Source organism: Phoxinus phoxinus (genome assembly GCF_949152265.1).
Source record: "Phoxinus phoxinus genome assembly, chromosome: 12".
NCBI classification, from domain to species: Eukaryota; Metazoa; Chordata; class Actinopteri; order Cypriniformes; family Leuciscidae; genus Phoxinus; species Phoxinus phoxinus.
This window is the reverse complement of record NC_136887.1, coordinates 29,628,846-29,643,887: the sequence shown is the minus strand read 5'-3', so window position 1 is coordinate 29,643,887 and position 15,042 is coordinate 29,628,846. Positions and strand designations below refer to the sequence as shown.

The following is a 15,042-nucleotide window of genomic DNA, read 5'->3' as shown; positions in this document are numbered from 1 at the left end:
CACAAACCCCATGCCTCTCAAAGTACATCTTTATTCATTGGTGGTATACAAATATCAAAACATACAAACAAATGCATTAGATGCTCAGACTTTTGGAGGACAACACTTAATTCTACTGCAGTTTAGGAACCAACAGAATAGAAGGAAGTCTATAGCAGTGATAAATGAGCTGTTAATTCTTAAAACCCAGAAACTTAATCGAAACCTCTGAACTACAATATTTGTGATTTGTTTAGTGAACTTGTCATAAGCTGAAAAAGTGTCTTTTCTCTGTCGGTTTGATTTAATTTAACTTTTGTTTCAACTTTTTTTTTTTTTTTTTTTTGCATTTAAAGGTAGATAATATAAGTGAGCTTTAAATGATCATATGATGTAGTTAGATATCATATAATGAAACATTTACCTTTGCCCCTTAAGTTAGATTTGTGGCAAAAACCGTGGGCAACTCTGCTTTTTGTTTTAATTGTCTAAAAGTTTGTGCACAAATACAGTTGACATTCAAAATATGTTCATTTAGCACCATAGATGTCAATCAAAAACTAAATAGAAAACTAAAGAAATTAGTACAATATTTGTATCCCCAAAAACACGCAAAGCATGCATATGATAAGTGAAGACAAGATATTGCTCATGCATTCAGTGTGCATGCCTGAATGTTTGCATGGATATGTATTCACATGTATAAGCGAGAATATCTCTTGGAAATCTGGTGGTCGTCCCGGTTGGCGCTTTACAGTATCGAAGTTGTTCTGCGGGCAGACAGACAGTCTGTAGGGTGAGTTGAAGAATACAAAAGGAGAAATGTCGGGGTCTGTTTTTTTTTTTTTGCGAGTGTGCCTGAACAACTACTATAGAATAAAGTGCCCACGTGCGAGTTGCTGTTTGTGGTTCAGGCGGTGTGTGTGTGAGCAGTGATAACACTAGATGCTACGTGCTTGTCTTCAGTGCACAGACGTAGTGCGATTCATCCTCTCAGTCAGAGTCCACGTCCTCTTACAGCTCGCTATCCTTCACTGCATACAAACAGACAAGAGACACCAATGACAAAAAACAGTTTTTTTTTTAGTTTGCTGCACAAAAATTATTATTGGAGTTCATATAACTTGTGTGCTAAATTCCAAATCTTATGTGTGAGGAACTGATTAAGATTTAAGCGGTGTTATTTTAGAATTATTTATGCTATCATAGTAGGCCTATGTATTAATATTTTGAATTCGCTTTTATTTTTATATTTCCAGTTTTAATTTTAGTTCTGTCATGACAACTCTCAATGACAATGTTTATATGTTTGAAATTGCCACAGTACAAAATAGCATACGTGAATTATCTGTAGTAGATCTATACAGGTGGAGCTGGGGAAGATGGGGGGTTTCTAAAAGTGCACTGCAAGCTACTAAATGCTGACCAAGTAGCCTATCTAAAGGTTGATCAGTGAGCTTATTGGCTACTGATACAGCAGGAACCAATCAGCTATGTCCTATAGAGCATACTTTAAGTGTAGCAACATGTTGATAGACTAAAAACCAGAGAACGTTCCTTAGCAAGTTGATTTATGGCATGTTGCACTTGTCACTGCAACCATCTTGCTGACAGGGAACTGGCAGGTGATGTGGGCCAAGAAAACACAGCTCGGCATGATGGGACATGTTCAATGCATGTGCAGCACACATTCTCTACTAATGCAAAATTCTTTTATGCATCCTTAAGCATGAAGATATAAGTCAAGTGTGGTTCAAATGCACTCACTCACCCTTCTTGGGAGGAATGTCATTGACGGAATCCACCACGTGGATGATGCCCACAGCCGATGCTTCGCCCTTGATGTTGGTGGCGTGACACTCGTAGGAGCCGTCCTCATCCTTGGTGAGAGGAGATATCTGCAACAGATGGCCATCAGTCGTAGTTTTCATCCAATCTGTTCTTAATGTTTCGATAAGTGCAGAGAACTCCAAACAAATGTAACTTGAGATGAGCCTAGATGCTTTCGGAGCAGCGCTGCCAATAAACGCTGTAACGGTTTTGTGTTGCGCAATAAACATCACTCGTAACTTGTAGCAGAAAGCTTGTGGAAAGATAAGCTAAGAGTTTATATTTAGTTAAAAAACACACTTACTAGCACCCAGCCAGTAACCTCATGTTTTTCCGGGCCTCCGCGGGTCTGGACGGCCAGGTTTTCTTTGTCTCCTGGGAGCGGCACATACTTTCCTTTCCTGTCAGATACCTATGAGAATCGCAACAGCCAGAGTTTTACTTATACACTCTGTGGGTTAATGCAGAACAAATTTCACCATATAAATCGCTAAGCACATGATTTTGCAGCAAATTACAGCTTGTTCGTTCTGTGGTTATGCGTGATTAAGTTTCACCAGTCTCTACAAGAAGAAATGTTTCATTTGTACAGATAAGCAATGTTTTTTTTCTTCTTCTCTAAACCGTAACCACATGTGGAACCAGATACAATAAATCTTAAACTAGATGATGTATTGCAGTTTTAGATGCTGTCATGATAAACAACAGCCATCTGAAATCAGGATAGTTCACACAAAAATGAAAATTCTGTCATTCTGTCAATTGTGTCATTTACTCACCCTCCTCTCCTCCGCTGAACACAAATTAAAATATTTTGAAGATTTTTTTTGGTCATATTTGGGTGAACTATCCCTTTAACCTCAGGGCCATTTAGGTTTGGAAATGCTTAACATGTGGTAAATGGTGAATTAAACCGATATTCTGAGATCAGGCTTACTTATATGAGGTCTAAAACACTGTAAAATGCTTCTATTTAGAATTTTTCTAATTACATAAAAAAATGTCATTGGACATTCTATTATCTGCATGTCAATTTCTGTGGAAAAAAATATCTGAATTCTTAATAATAATATTTTTTATTAGTAATAATATTAGTGTTGTTATTATATTAATAATACAAATATATTGATAATTATTATTATCGTTGTTGTATGTGATGACAATATTAAATAGAATACAATAAACGAATGAAATGCGAATGTATCTTACTTTTCAAAATCCTCACACTCTTTCTCTTTTCTGTCCACCAGACTTCGTTTTTATTGCTTCAACTTTTTAATCTCCTTGATCTCAAGTTTTTGAGTGAGTGTGAGTCTACAGTGCTTCATCGCTGTAATAAAAATATCCCTGGGCCTCTCAGTCTGAGGCAAGGGTGAAATTCTTTAGCCAGGACATAATCTAGTTATGAAGCATGACTAACCTGATCATCAGAAACCTCATACGTAAATACAGCCCACATTACTTCATGTTGAAATAACTTTTTTAACTAATTTATGGATAGAAAATACGAGTTCGAGCAAACAATTATTTTTTAAATACTAATATTTCCCAGGGTTTCAGGTTTCCTGTAGCTGAGAGGGGTTATGAGCTTTTTGCTTTTTCCTGGGAAATCACCTCGCATCCGGTTATCCGCTGTGGCTTTTCATATGAGTGACTCTAGACCAGTACAAAGGAGAATCCAGTGCCATGGATGATTCTATCTTTAAGGAGAAATCCCGTCTAGAATGGAAAAATGTGATAGCTGACGACATGCTTGATGAAGTGCTTCCTGCCCTGACCCCTCCCCTGTTTGTGGTGCTATTGTGTTATTCATAGATGTGGACATCCTTTCACATATCTGAAGCCGTTCAGTACACACAAACACATCCTTCCTCTTTTCCATATGAGACTTGGGCCTGTGCTATAGGATCTGATACATGAAAAAATAACAGCTCTCATACGTTACTTACAAAAGCAATATAGAAAGATTCACTGGCTTTTTTTGAAAACTTATTCTCTACCTTTCTCCAGGTGAGCACAGGTGTTGGTACTCCAATGGCTTCACAGCTTAGGAAGACCTGTGAACCTGTCACGTTCCAGACCTCGCCAGGAACTGTCACTATAACCGGTCCTGCATTGGACATGAATGACACACAATTATTTAGAAGTTGCATTCAAGTTGCATATTATATAATCATCATGCCACACTAAGGTTATCAGCATGTCTGGAAGAGTGAGGAATTCTGGGACAGAGTTTGCACAATACAGTGACGGAGAGATTGTAATATAGACAATGATCTTGTTGTTGAATAGTTCACTCAAAATTTTCAAAATCAGTGTCAAAATGACTTTTCTTCCATTGAACACAACATTATGAATTTTGAATTCTTTCCGATGTTGTTTCCATTAAAGTAGCATGAAGCGGAATTTGCAATTGTCTTTCCCCCCCTATTGTGACGTATGTAGTGTCCAAAAGTGATGTCTGGAGGGAGGTTTTTTTTTTATGGCCCTACAAGTTTGATTAAACAATAGAAATATAAAATATATAAAGTCAGACATTGTGAAAATTGTGACAAACAAGTTCTAAAGTATAAAAGTTAGACAAAGGTTCTCAATTTCATTGAACGAACTTTATTATTACCTCACAAGCTCTTTGAATCAATGACGGTTTGTTGAAACCTTCCCTAAACAGGGAAAAACAGATCTAACCTTACATTTCATATAATTGTACAGTAAAAAGCTGTTAAATATACTTTTTTTATAAGTAAAAAAAAAAAACATCTTATAATGTACAAGTGACAAGTCGTAAACTGACATTCTCAGAATTCCATGTGACACTTGATGGGTTTTCATTTTTTAATAATTATATTTCTTCTTAGATGTTTTTATCAGTTATGTACAGGGTTCTATGTTACACCTTATGTTGATAATTTACATTATTTTAGCCACAGCTAACAGCCGGCAGTTTTTCTCTGTAAAAACGTCAGGATTTTTCTTAAAACAAATCACTGTGCACTTGCACCCCTTCTTTTCAAGTTCAACTTCTATCATATTGTCAACTTATGGGTCTATTAGCAGAAGCCTCAGAGAAAGCTCTGCTAGAGAAGATTTTTTCATATCCTCTGGCTCTTTTAATCCCACGCCAGAATGCGGTTATATAATGAATTATATGCAGGTTCACTGATTCAAGCGGCCTGACATTGCTTTAAAGCAACAGTCTGCCTGTGTGTTTTGCTAAACGAGACATTGCTATTTGATCAGCGCTGATCTCCCTTTTCACTATTGAAAATCCACCCGAGAGGCTGGAATTTCAGACATGTCTGTTCAGGGATAGCAGAACGTTACAACCCTGTGTGAAAACAATGGCCTCTGGCCTGTTCCGTTGTTGCCTTAATACACACACTGTCAATGTATATGTGATTATTATGTGTGTGTACAATTTATTTGTCAGGGAGAAAGTACAGGACATTACTATTACCGGTCAGTGTATTAGTGATCCCGGGAGAAAAGAAACCTAAACACAAATCACATGACAGCTGAATCATGTGAGCGATTGGATCATAGGGTATTAACAAGGCAAAAATTAATCTAAAGTAGAAAAGTTGTTGACGCAGCTGTGCAGAAAGGCCAGCATTTCATTTCTCTGCACATACAATATGATCCTTGTATATCAAGCCTCACGGTCAAATTCTACACTGGATTCAATTAAAAACTGAACTTTAAATGGCTGCGGGTCGTTACTTCAAAACACTAATGTTCTTCTTACATAAACAGTGAGCCATTATAAATATATTACCATAGGCACATGATGTTTTTTTGCTTCTGGTTTGGGGCCCAAGAGACATAATTAATCAATGAGTTGTCAAATATTGTATACAAAATTTGTCAACAGTGGCCCCGAAAACATTTTCGGACGCTTAAATCACATGGAAATGTCTGAATTCCATTGCATCACATAAAATACATAATGCATTACATCCATTGCATCCACTAACTTTGTGTTATATGTAAAGACTCATATCAAAACAGCAGAATCTGAAATTGGAATTGTGACTTTTGTCCTCCATTATCAGTTGTCACATGTGCTTGTAAATATTATAAATGGGCTATAATAGGCTTCCAGTTCCAATGACAGGCTGTGACAACTTACCCCGGGTTGACAACCATTGCATGTTGTCACAAACACTATTATTTTTTCTCTAGGCAATATGAAAATATTCAAGGGTTATTTTGATTGTATATGTGACTAAATAGACATATAGGCTACAAATATTCACCGGACTAAAAGTGTGACAACGAACCCTGAATATCCCATATCCCATGATATAAATTATAACTTCCATGACATTTCTATCCACATGCACTTCTACTGATACGCATTAGGCCTATTTAATGTACATGTTTTAAATTATTAATTCAAGTTATTAAAGTGTTGACAGATAAATGCAGGCTCTTATAATGTTAAAAAATCGCACCTTGAGCGCATTTGCCCTTGTTCTGAATCTTAATCTCGGGCTTGTCCTCCTTCACTGCTTTCACACTGGCTTCTTTGAGTTCACAGCCGCTGTTATAGTTGACGCCATCAGTGCCGCACACGGGGTAGTTGCTCTTGCACACGCAGACCCCTGATTTACTCTTCTTGTCTTTGTCGCTCTTGATGCACTCGAGTCCGGACGCGCAGCGCTTGGCCGAGGGTCCGCGCCCCCCGCACGCGTCTCCCGCTCCAGACGCGCAGAGCTCGCAGCAGCCGCACGCGTCCAACAGCGCCCCGGATGAGCAGCCCTCGGCCGGCAGCGGAGCGCACTGACTCGGGTCGCAGGTGCCGCAGCTGCGGGGCAGCCGGTCCGCTGAAGACACCGCGAACAGTGTTAATAGCAGAAAGCAGAGCATGGTGAGATGTGGAGGGTCTCAGGCTGGATTAGAGTCTGCTGCTTCTCTCTGCTTGGGATGGAGGTACTAAAACCCGCCCAGCAGGGACATAAACTTACAATAACACAAGTAAACATACCCTCCTTTTTTGGCAATTTTGGAAGCTCATTTAAATTTCGTGGTTCTATTGTTATTGCTATTATTTGTGATACAGTGGAATGGATTGGGTTTTCTGATGGATTTAGCTAGATAAGTTTTTGGTGATTGCTAGGGTATTTTGGATAGTTGCTAGGGTGCCAAAGGATTCCACTTTCAAGTACATGACAGATATACTTTAATGAATAAAAAAACATTTATATCATGTAAAAATAATACTAAGCGTGATATTATAAGATAACATAAACTATTAACAAAATGAACCAATTTACAACCAAAAAGTGGTTCAAATTCAGTTAAGATTTACTCCAATCCAAGTAAAATGAGTTGTACAAAAATGAAGAGAAACGTTAAATTCAGATTTATTCCTATAATGCTTTTTATTTTATACTTTTATTCAGCAAGAAGTCATTAAATTGATTTTAAAATAGATTCAATTAGAACAGTTAAAATTTCAATAATGTTATTTTGCTGTATTTTTAGGTTATGCCTGAACACAAGATACTTCTTTCAAAAATATTTTAAAAAGTTACCGACCCCTATCCAGTTACAGTGTACATGGCTCATGCCACTTCTTCAATCAATGATTTGTTTCTACCAGGGTTGAATCCTAACCCCAAGTATGAGCAACAACACTAATAACAAAATGGAGGACTATTCCTTTTTTCACAAATCATTTTTTATTTTTAACATCATCTTAAAACTCTATTACTTATTGGAGTCATTTGTTCATAAACATGTCCTGACTTCATACTGAGATTCCTGGCAAAAAGGCAGCTGTTTTTGTTGTTGTTGCCATATTCTTCTGGTTACAGTGTCATTTGGTTCCACATTTTCAGAAGCTGATGCACTAATAATCTGCAATGTCCGGTTCCATCTATTTGATGTATTTTGCTACAAAGGCAGCTGCAATGTCTTTGTATGGAGTTTCTGAGTCTAACCGTGTTGGAGGGATCCGACAGACGCCCCGGAAGCGAGGGGATCTCAGGAGGAGGTTATGTGCCAGTCCAACACAACTGGAGCTGAGCCAGTACAGAGACATGGACTATGCATCAGGAAAACAGAAAGAACAAAACAAATCATCAGGACCCCTTAAAGGGATAGTTCACAAAAATGATCATCATGTCATTAATTACTCACCCAATTAGTCATTTCTCTCTTTTTGTCGTTCCAAACCCAGAAGACTTTCGTTCATCTTCAGAACACAAATGAAGATCTTATTGATGAAATCTGAGAGCTTTCTGTCCCTAAAATAGACCGCTACGCAACTGACACTTTGATGCTTCAAAAAAGTTCATAAAGAGATTGTTAAACTAATCCATATTGAGCGTTTAGTCCAAATTTTCTGAAGAGACTCGGTCGCTTTATATGATGAACAAAGTGAATTTAGGCTTTTATTCACATATAAATATTGATAAGCAAACATAAACATAAGCCTGCTTGAGGCTCAAGAACAAACCTCATTGGTTCTTGCTGAAGCTCAAACAACACGAGAATGAACCTCATTGGTTCTCGCGCATCAAGCGAACATACTTGAGCTTCGGTTTACCACAACTGATGTGTGAGTTGAATGTTTATATGTGAAAAAAGCCTAAATTCAATCTGTTCATCATATAAAGCGATCAAGTCTCTTCAGAAAATTTGGACTAAAGAACTCAATTCATTTGGATTAGTTTTACAATCTCTTTATGAACTTTTTGAAGCGTCTAAGTGGTAGTTTGGCTGTCTATGGAGGGACAGAAAGCTCTCAGATTTCACCAATAAGATCTTCATTTGTGTTCTGAAGATAAACGAAAGTCTTGCGGGTTTGGAACGACATGAAGTTGGGTAAATTATGACAGAATTGACATATTTTGGCTGAACTATCCATTTAAAACATTTGAATTTGATTAGAATTCATTGTGCTGTTTTTTTTATGAAGCATTCTCATGACCAACATCTATTGCTCGTACGTAAGAAAGGACTGGAGACACAACACAAACACGTCTACAGAGAGATAAGCAGGAGACATCGATTTGTGCATCTGCTGGAGATAAAGTAAAGTTCTACAACATTTGTCTTTTGTAACCAGGTGGGCTTCAAAAACACAATCCTTCATATGCCCCTTCTTTCACAAGATCAAAAGTGTCAGAACAGAGCATATCTGTCTGTACAGAAGACATCGTGTACCACTGTTATCTTCTCTTTTGGAAAAACATCATCACTTGAAAACGTGAGTGATATGTATTAATGTCATGCATGTTGAAACATGTAAAGTTACAGTACAGAGATAGAGCAGATGCTAGTTGAATGTGCCGGGATACTTACTGACGGGACTGTCGCGGCTATAGGAATCATCACCAGAGATATTCCTCTGATGAAGTGTGTCACATACTTCTGGAACTTTGAAGGCTCTAGTTGTCTCAGGGCAAACATCTGGAAAACCAAATCAAGAAATAAAAGATAAGAAACAAGCAAAACATTAACTGTAAAAGAATAGGTGAACCTCATAAAACCTGCCAAGACCGAGTCCCAAATTTTTTTATATAAATAAATGAAAATGAGAAAAATATATTTTAATTAGACTTTGATAACACTTTACAATACGGTTCCATTTGTTAACATTGGTTAAATATAGTAGTTAAAGGGTTAGTTCACACAAAAATAAAAATTCTGTCATTAAATACTCGCCCTCATGTTGTTCCAAACCCGTAAGACTTTCATTCATCTTCGGAACACAAAAGAAGATCTTTTTGATGAAATCTGAGAGATTTATATCCCTCCATTGACAGTCCAGGCCACTACCACTTTGACGCTTCAAAAAGTTAACAAAAGGGATCGTAAAATAATTATTCATATGAATTGAGCGGTTTAGTCTAGATTTTGAGTTCCTTCAAGAACCAATGAGGTTTGTTCTCACGCTTCTGTTTATGTTTGCTGATCAATGTTAATATGTAAATAAAGCCTAAATTCAATCTATTCATCATTTATAGCAATTGAGCCTCTTCTAAAAATTGAATTGTTTTTGTGAAAAATTATGATTTTTGAGAACAAACCTCATTGGTTCTTGCTGAAGCTCAAACGTATTGCATAACACGAGAGTGAACCTCAGTGGTTGCTTGAGATTCGGTTTACCACAACTGATGTGTGAGTTGATGAATGTTTATATGTAAATAAAAGCCAAAATTCTATCTGTTTATCATATAAAGCGATCAAGTCTCTTCAGAAAATTTGGACTAAAGCACTCAATTCATTTGGATTAGTTTTACGATCTCTTTATGAACTTTTTTAAGCATCAAAGTGGTTGTTGTGCAGCTGTCTATGGAGGGACAGGAAGCTCTCAGATTTCATAAAAAATATCTTCATTTGTGTTCCGAAGATGAACGAAAGTAGGGTGTGTAAATGATGACATAACTTTGTGTGAACTAACCCTTACAATAAACAATACTTCTAAAGCATTTATTGATCTTGGTTAATGGTCATTTCCACATTTACTAATACATTTTTTAAATCCAAAGTTGTACTTGTTAACATTTGTTAATGTACTGTGAACTAACATGAACAAACAATACAATTTTTAATAACGTTAACAAAGGTTAATAAATGCAATAAAACACATTTCTCATTGTTAGTTAATGTTAGCTAATGCATTAACTAATGTTAACAAATGAGACATTATTGTAAAGTGTGACCAATAATTTTACATTATATTAACAATTATATTATGGATTTTTTAAAAATGGAATTATATAACAATTTAAAATAAATAAACACATGCAAACAAATAAATATATACTGTATATATGTATGAGTATATATAGAATTTTCATTATTGGTATCAGACATTTGAACCCCACTGTATGTATATATGTGTGATGCACTTATATATAATGATCATCAGCAAATATGTGATGATATATAACCTCTGTGATGAGCAAGTTGATGATGCCAAGAGAAACGGGAATGATCCAGGTAGAGTCTGGGAGAGTGAGGTCTGGGAACCACAGAGCGCCCCCTGTTGCTAAACCGGCTTCTGATGCTGATGAGTGTGTGCAGAAACACGTATGTTAGTTCATTAAAAGCCTCTCTTCAGGTGATTATGGGGAAGTTGGTTGCATTGCTAAATATTCAACTAAAGAGCACATCTGGAAAACGTAATAGACTAATGGATGTGACTCACCCAGGGGAACATGTCCCATTCCCAGGCTGAGATTCCGCAGGGACAGAGACAAACACACCCACATGGGCAGCTGGACCCAGATCAGCAAACTGGCCTTGTATGGGTGGCAGTTATCTCGAACATAAAGCTCAGACACGATTCGCTTTAGATTCTTCTTAAAACGATACCTGTAGATGCAATTGTTGAAATTAAGCAAATGTTGATTAAATCCTTCACAGTTATAGTGTAGCTGAGAAATGAAATATAATACTGTTTTTATCAGGCCATGTTGGTGTGAGGGAAGAGAATCATGTTTTGCAGTAAAATATATATAAACAGCTTTAAAAATATTACAACTTGTTTTCATATTGAATATACCCCTTTCATTATATTATTGTTAAGTTTAAAAATATTTAAAACTTGAAAATAAATATATTTAATATTTTTTAAAAAAATTATTGTTTATTTTTTTCCCACCATTGACAAATTTTTTGTTCATTATATTAAAATCTTACAAAAATAAAACCACAACAAAAGTGAAAAACACCAAAAACATGCATTTAATAAGATATATTTTCTGAAAACAAATCTTACTTATGCAATTTCTTTAAGAAAATGAAAACAAAAAGATTTTGCAGTGAAATGAGACTGCTTATTTTCTGAGACCTTTAATATGGGCTTTTCATATGACAAAGACTTTAACCCAAGACAGAGAATGTGTTCCAAATCGCATACTTCCCTACTATATAGTAGGCGAAAAACAGTACTCAATAAAAGAATCTGTAAAATATCCCCGGATCACCTACTACTTCTGCCGAGATGCTGAAGTGTGTATACGATCGACACTTTACTATCCCATGAGGCCACGGGAGAGGATTTGTGAATGGCAGTGAAGCGACTCAACTGACGTTGGTAGGTCATATGACTATGACAACATTGCGAATGTAGTATGTCCCAGAATACATTCATACTACACACATTCATACTATATATCACATACTTTTTTAGCGCTCACAACGTACTATTTAAGACAGAAAGTAACCATTTAAGTAGATGGCATGAAAAATGTATCTCCTACCTGCATGTTTTCTCTGACCAGCCCTTCTCTTTGGCTTTCACCGCGACCTCAATGTTTAACTGGCGGGCTAACACAGCTATCTCCTTCTGCAGAGCTTCAACCTAGCTGAGGCAAAAGGGCACATGTGTTACTTTTTTCCCAGCCTGAACTCCTTTTTAAGTATTTTCCAACAGTTACAAAGTCCCTCGCCTATGAAATCTGTAATTCACTGGACACTGCCACTGGTACTAAAAACCGAAATACAGCCTAGATGGACCAGTGTTTTGATTCAGTTTAATAAAATTGCAAACATTTTTAGATAGAGACACACACACACATATTTTCAATGGCTACAGATCAAACTCTATTTAAAAAGGACAATTGATTTGGCCTCATCTCTGCTTGTTTAGATATCAAGACATCAGTTTAAAGAGTAGGTCTGACATGCTACAGCTAATGTTCTCACACTGTGGGACATCAGTAGGGAGGGAAGAAAGAGGGGAGGAACATTCTTTTGCTTCAATTCTCCTTCTTGGCAAGAGAAACATCCCACAGCTGGGAGAGTGGGAGAGAGAGAGAGATTCTTAATAAGGCACATAATCTCCAGTGTTTTCTCTGCGATATCTGCTGACCTCCAAGATGTGCCTCCCATACTCTACTAAGTGCAGACAAACAAAGAAATTCACACGAGAAGGGGCTGTTAACTCAATGATTCACTTAGTCATCAAACCTAGTCATGTATATACTTATTGAAAGAAACATATTGTGGAAAATAGCTTTTAGTTAGGCTTTTGAAATCTGCGTTTGATGTACCAGCCACTCACATGGCAAAGCTCCATCCCTAGCCCACTCAGACCATTTATGAAAATGTATGAATTTTTTTTTCAGAAATCACCACAACCAGAACATGGACCATGGAATAGACATCCATCGCTTGACGCTTTTAGTGACAGTGACATGACGGCCAAGTATTGTAACTCTGCATTTGTCCTCTGCATTTAACCCATCCAAGTTAGTGCACACACATGTAGAGTGGTGAGCACGCATATGTTATGTTATTGTACATACATCTGATTTATTATTTAACATTATATTTTACTTTAAAAAAGGGGATATAATGAAATTCTACAAGAATATATCCTTTTTAAGAAAAGACTAAATGGGCCTGTGAATTAGCAGAATAGGTGAAAAGTATTTGATGACAACACATTCATCACAACATACACTACCGTTCAGAAGTTTGGGGTCAGTGAGATTTTATTTGAAAAAAATTAATACTTTTATTCAGCAAAGAAGCATTAAATTGATCAAATGTGACAGTAAAAACAATTATAATGTTATAAAATATTTATATTTCAAATAAATGCTGTTCTTTAGAACTTTTTATTCAAAGAATATTTTTTATCATGGTTTCCACAAAAACACTAAGCCATTTTCAACATTGATACTAATAAATGTTCCTTGAGTATCAAATCACCATATTATAATGATTTCTGAACGATCATGTGACAATGAAGACTGGAGTAATGATGCTGAAAATTCAGCTTTGCATTACAAAGATAAAATATATATATAGAAAACTGCTTCTTTAAATTGTAATAATACTCAAGTTTGTATTGAATTTTTGATCTAATAAATGCAAGTGGCTTCTTATAAAAACATAAATCTTAGCGACCCCAAACATTTGAATAGTTGTGTATAGCTAAAAAAAAAACACCAACAAGATTTTACGCAACCACAGATCCAGACATGGACAATGACTAGAACAGCTTCTTGCTGAAATGATCTAGCAGCACCTTTGCAATGATGATCGTCTGATAGATTCCCAGGGGGAGAGTGACAGCGGTGCGCAGTGTCAGTGTAGTACACATGATGCTGGCCCACCACGGCAGTCCCGTCATCTGTTGAGTGGACACGAGGAGCTGCTCCATGAGGTGTACGGGCGTGGAGTCTGAAATGCTCTCATACCAGCTCGACCGGTCTGTGGTTATAGTTCTTCTGGGCTGAAGCCCCAGGGCCGGTGTGATGGAGGGATGGCCAGACCTGCTGCAGAGAGGCTGGATGGTTTGAGTTCTGCTGTCCAGGAAGGAGGAACAATGAGAGATGCTTCTGATGTGAGGCCTCAGTGTTGCTAGGTTGCTTTGGCGACATATCCGTAGAGTCACAAAGGTCACCGACCTGGTAAGCTTTGGCCACATCTTTATGGATGAACCTCTGAAAAAAAATAACAAGGAGGAATTACAGAAATGTCTGCACACAAAAGCAAAACCGTTTTGTTTCTAGTTAGGCTGAAATTATGAAGTTATGAACAGATCCAACTATTCTAGCATCACTCCTTAACCACATATCCTGTCTTTGTACTTTTCTGTAGAAAATATCTGACTTTTGTTTGTGCAAATGCCTAGTAATTGTTTAAAGCTACAGCATGGCTCATTGTCTGTCTGTTTTTGATTATGGATTAACTTAGTTGGTGTCCTTTTTTTATTTATTTGATACATATCATAACCTGTTATGTTTCATATACTTTAGCTCTCTCTTGATCTTGACACACAAACTAAATGCTGGCCATATATTATTAGATAATTCACGTTTTTATGTTCTGTATATTCTGTATTCAAATAATATTTTTAAACAGACCATAATAAAACTCAACCCATGGAAAAAACGGTGAAAAATACAAATTCAAAATAGATCAAATGTGTGTGTGTGTGTGTATATATATATATATATATATATATATATATATATATATATATATATATATGATTAATAATAAAATCACCAGACAAAGATAACACCTTTAACCTGGTAAGTAACCGGCTGCCGGTCAACTGTAAGAAACGTAACAAAATCTTCACCTTCGTCTGCAGTTCCAAACTCTAGATAAGCATGTTGTTTGTCACATCCTTCGCGCGTTGAATGTGTATTGAAAAATAATTTACACAGTCGTCCCTTTTCTTCGGAATGTCAAAATGAGCAAGGCATGACCATGACAAGTCGCTTGAATATGACGTCACGTATTTCAGAAAAACAT

At 36.6% G+C, this 15,042-nt stretch overlaps 2 protein-coding genes across 2 annotated transcripts; both read right to left on the bottom strand.

Moving 5' to 3' along the window:
• Nucleotides 1-14: 14 nt before the first annotated feature.
• On the bottom strand, nucleotides 15-6,753 carry igfbp7 (insulin-like growth factor binding protein 7). The gene is made up of 5 exons (XM_079629972.1): nucleotides 6,264-6,753; nucleotides 3,810-3,919; nucleotides 2,114-2,221; nucleotides 1,751-1,877; nucleotides 15-1,013 (listed from the first exon to the last, which is right to left on the bottom strand). Exons 1-5 carry the CDS (start codon nucleotides 6,676-6,678, stop codon nucleotides 994-996), a joined length of 780 nt encoding a protein of 259 aa, XP_079486098.1. The 5' UTR covers nucleotides 6,679-6,753; the 3' UTR covers nucleotides 15-993.
• Nucleotides 6,754-7,159: 406 nt separating this feature from the next.
• On the bottom strand, nucleotides 7,160-15,012 carry cox18 (cytochrome c oxidase assembly factor COX18). The gene is made up of 7 exons (XM_079631086.1): nucleotides 14,867-15,012; nucleotides 13,805-14,222; nucleotides 12,030-12,130; nucleotides 10,973-11,139; nucleotides 10,716-10,831; nucleotides 9,121-9,228; nucleotides 7,160-7,858 (listed from the first exon to the last, which is right to left on the bottom strand). The coding sequence occupies exons 2-7, from the start codon at nucleotides 14,204-14,206 to the stop codon at nucleotides 7,691-7,693; spliced, it is 1,062 nt and encodes a 353-aa protein (XP_079487212.1). The 5' UTR covers nucleotides 14,207-14,222; nucleotides 14,867-15,012; the 3' UTR covers nucleotides 7,160-7,690.
• Nucleotides 15,013-15,042: the final 30 nt, after the last annotated feature.

What these genes read in the sequence shown, in the direction of transcription:
- igfbp7 (XM_079629972.1), bottom strand. Translation starts at nt 6,678, where the DNA reads ATGCTCTGCTTTCTGCTATTAACACTGTTCGCGGTGTCTTCAGCGGAC. An exon ending in CTGTGCTCACCTGGAGAAAG is followed by an intron (nt 2,222 to 3,809) that starts GTAGAGAATAAG and finishes CGATTCTCATAG; the next exon opens with GTATCTGACAGGAAAGGAAA. An exon ending in TGACATTCCTCCCAAGAAGG is followed by an intron (nt 1,014 to 1,750) that starts GTGAGTGAGTGC and finishes GTTTGTATGCAG; the next exon opens with TGAAGGATAGCGAGCTGTAA.
- cox18 (XM_079631086.1), bottom strand. Translation starts at nt 14,206, where the DNA reads ATGTGGCCAAAGCTTACCAGGTCGGTGACCTTTGTGACTCTACGGATA. An exon ending in TGGTCAGAGAAAACATGCAG is followed by an intron (nt 11,140 to 12,029) that starts GTAGGAGATACA and finishes TTGCATCTACAG; the next exon opens with GTATCGTTTTAAGAAGAATC. An exon ending in AATGGGACATGTTCCCCTGG is followed by an intron (nt 10,832 to 10,972) that starts GTGAGTCACATC and finishes CACACTCATCAG; the next exon opens with CATCAGAAGCCGGTTTAGCA.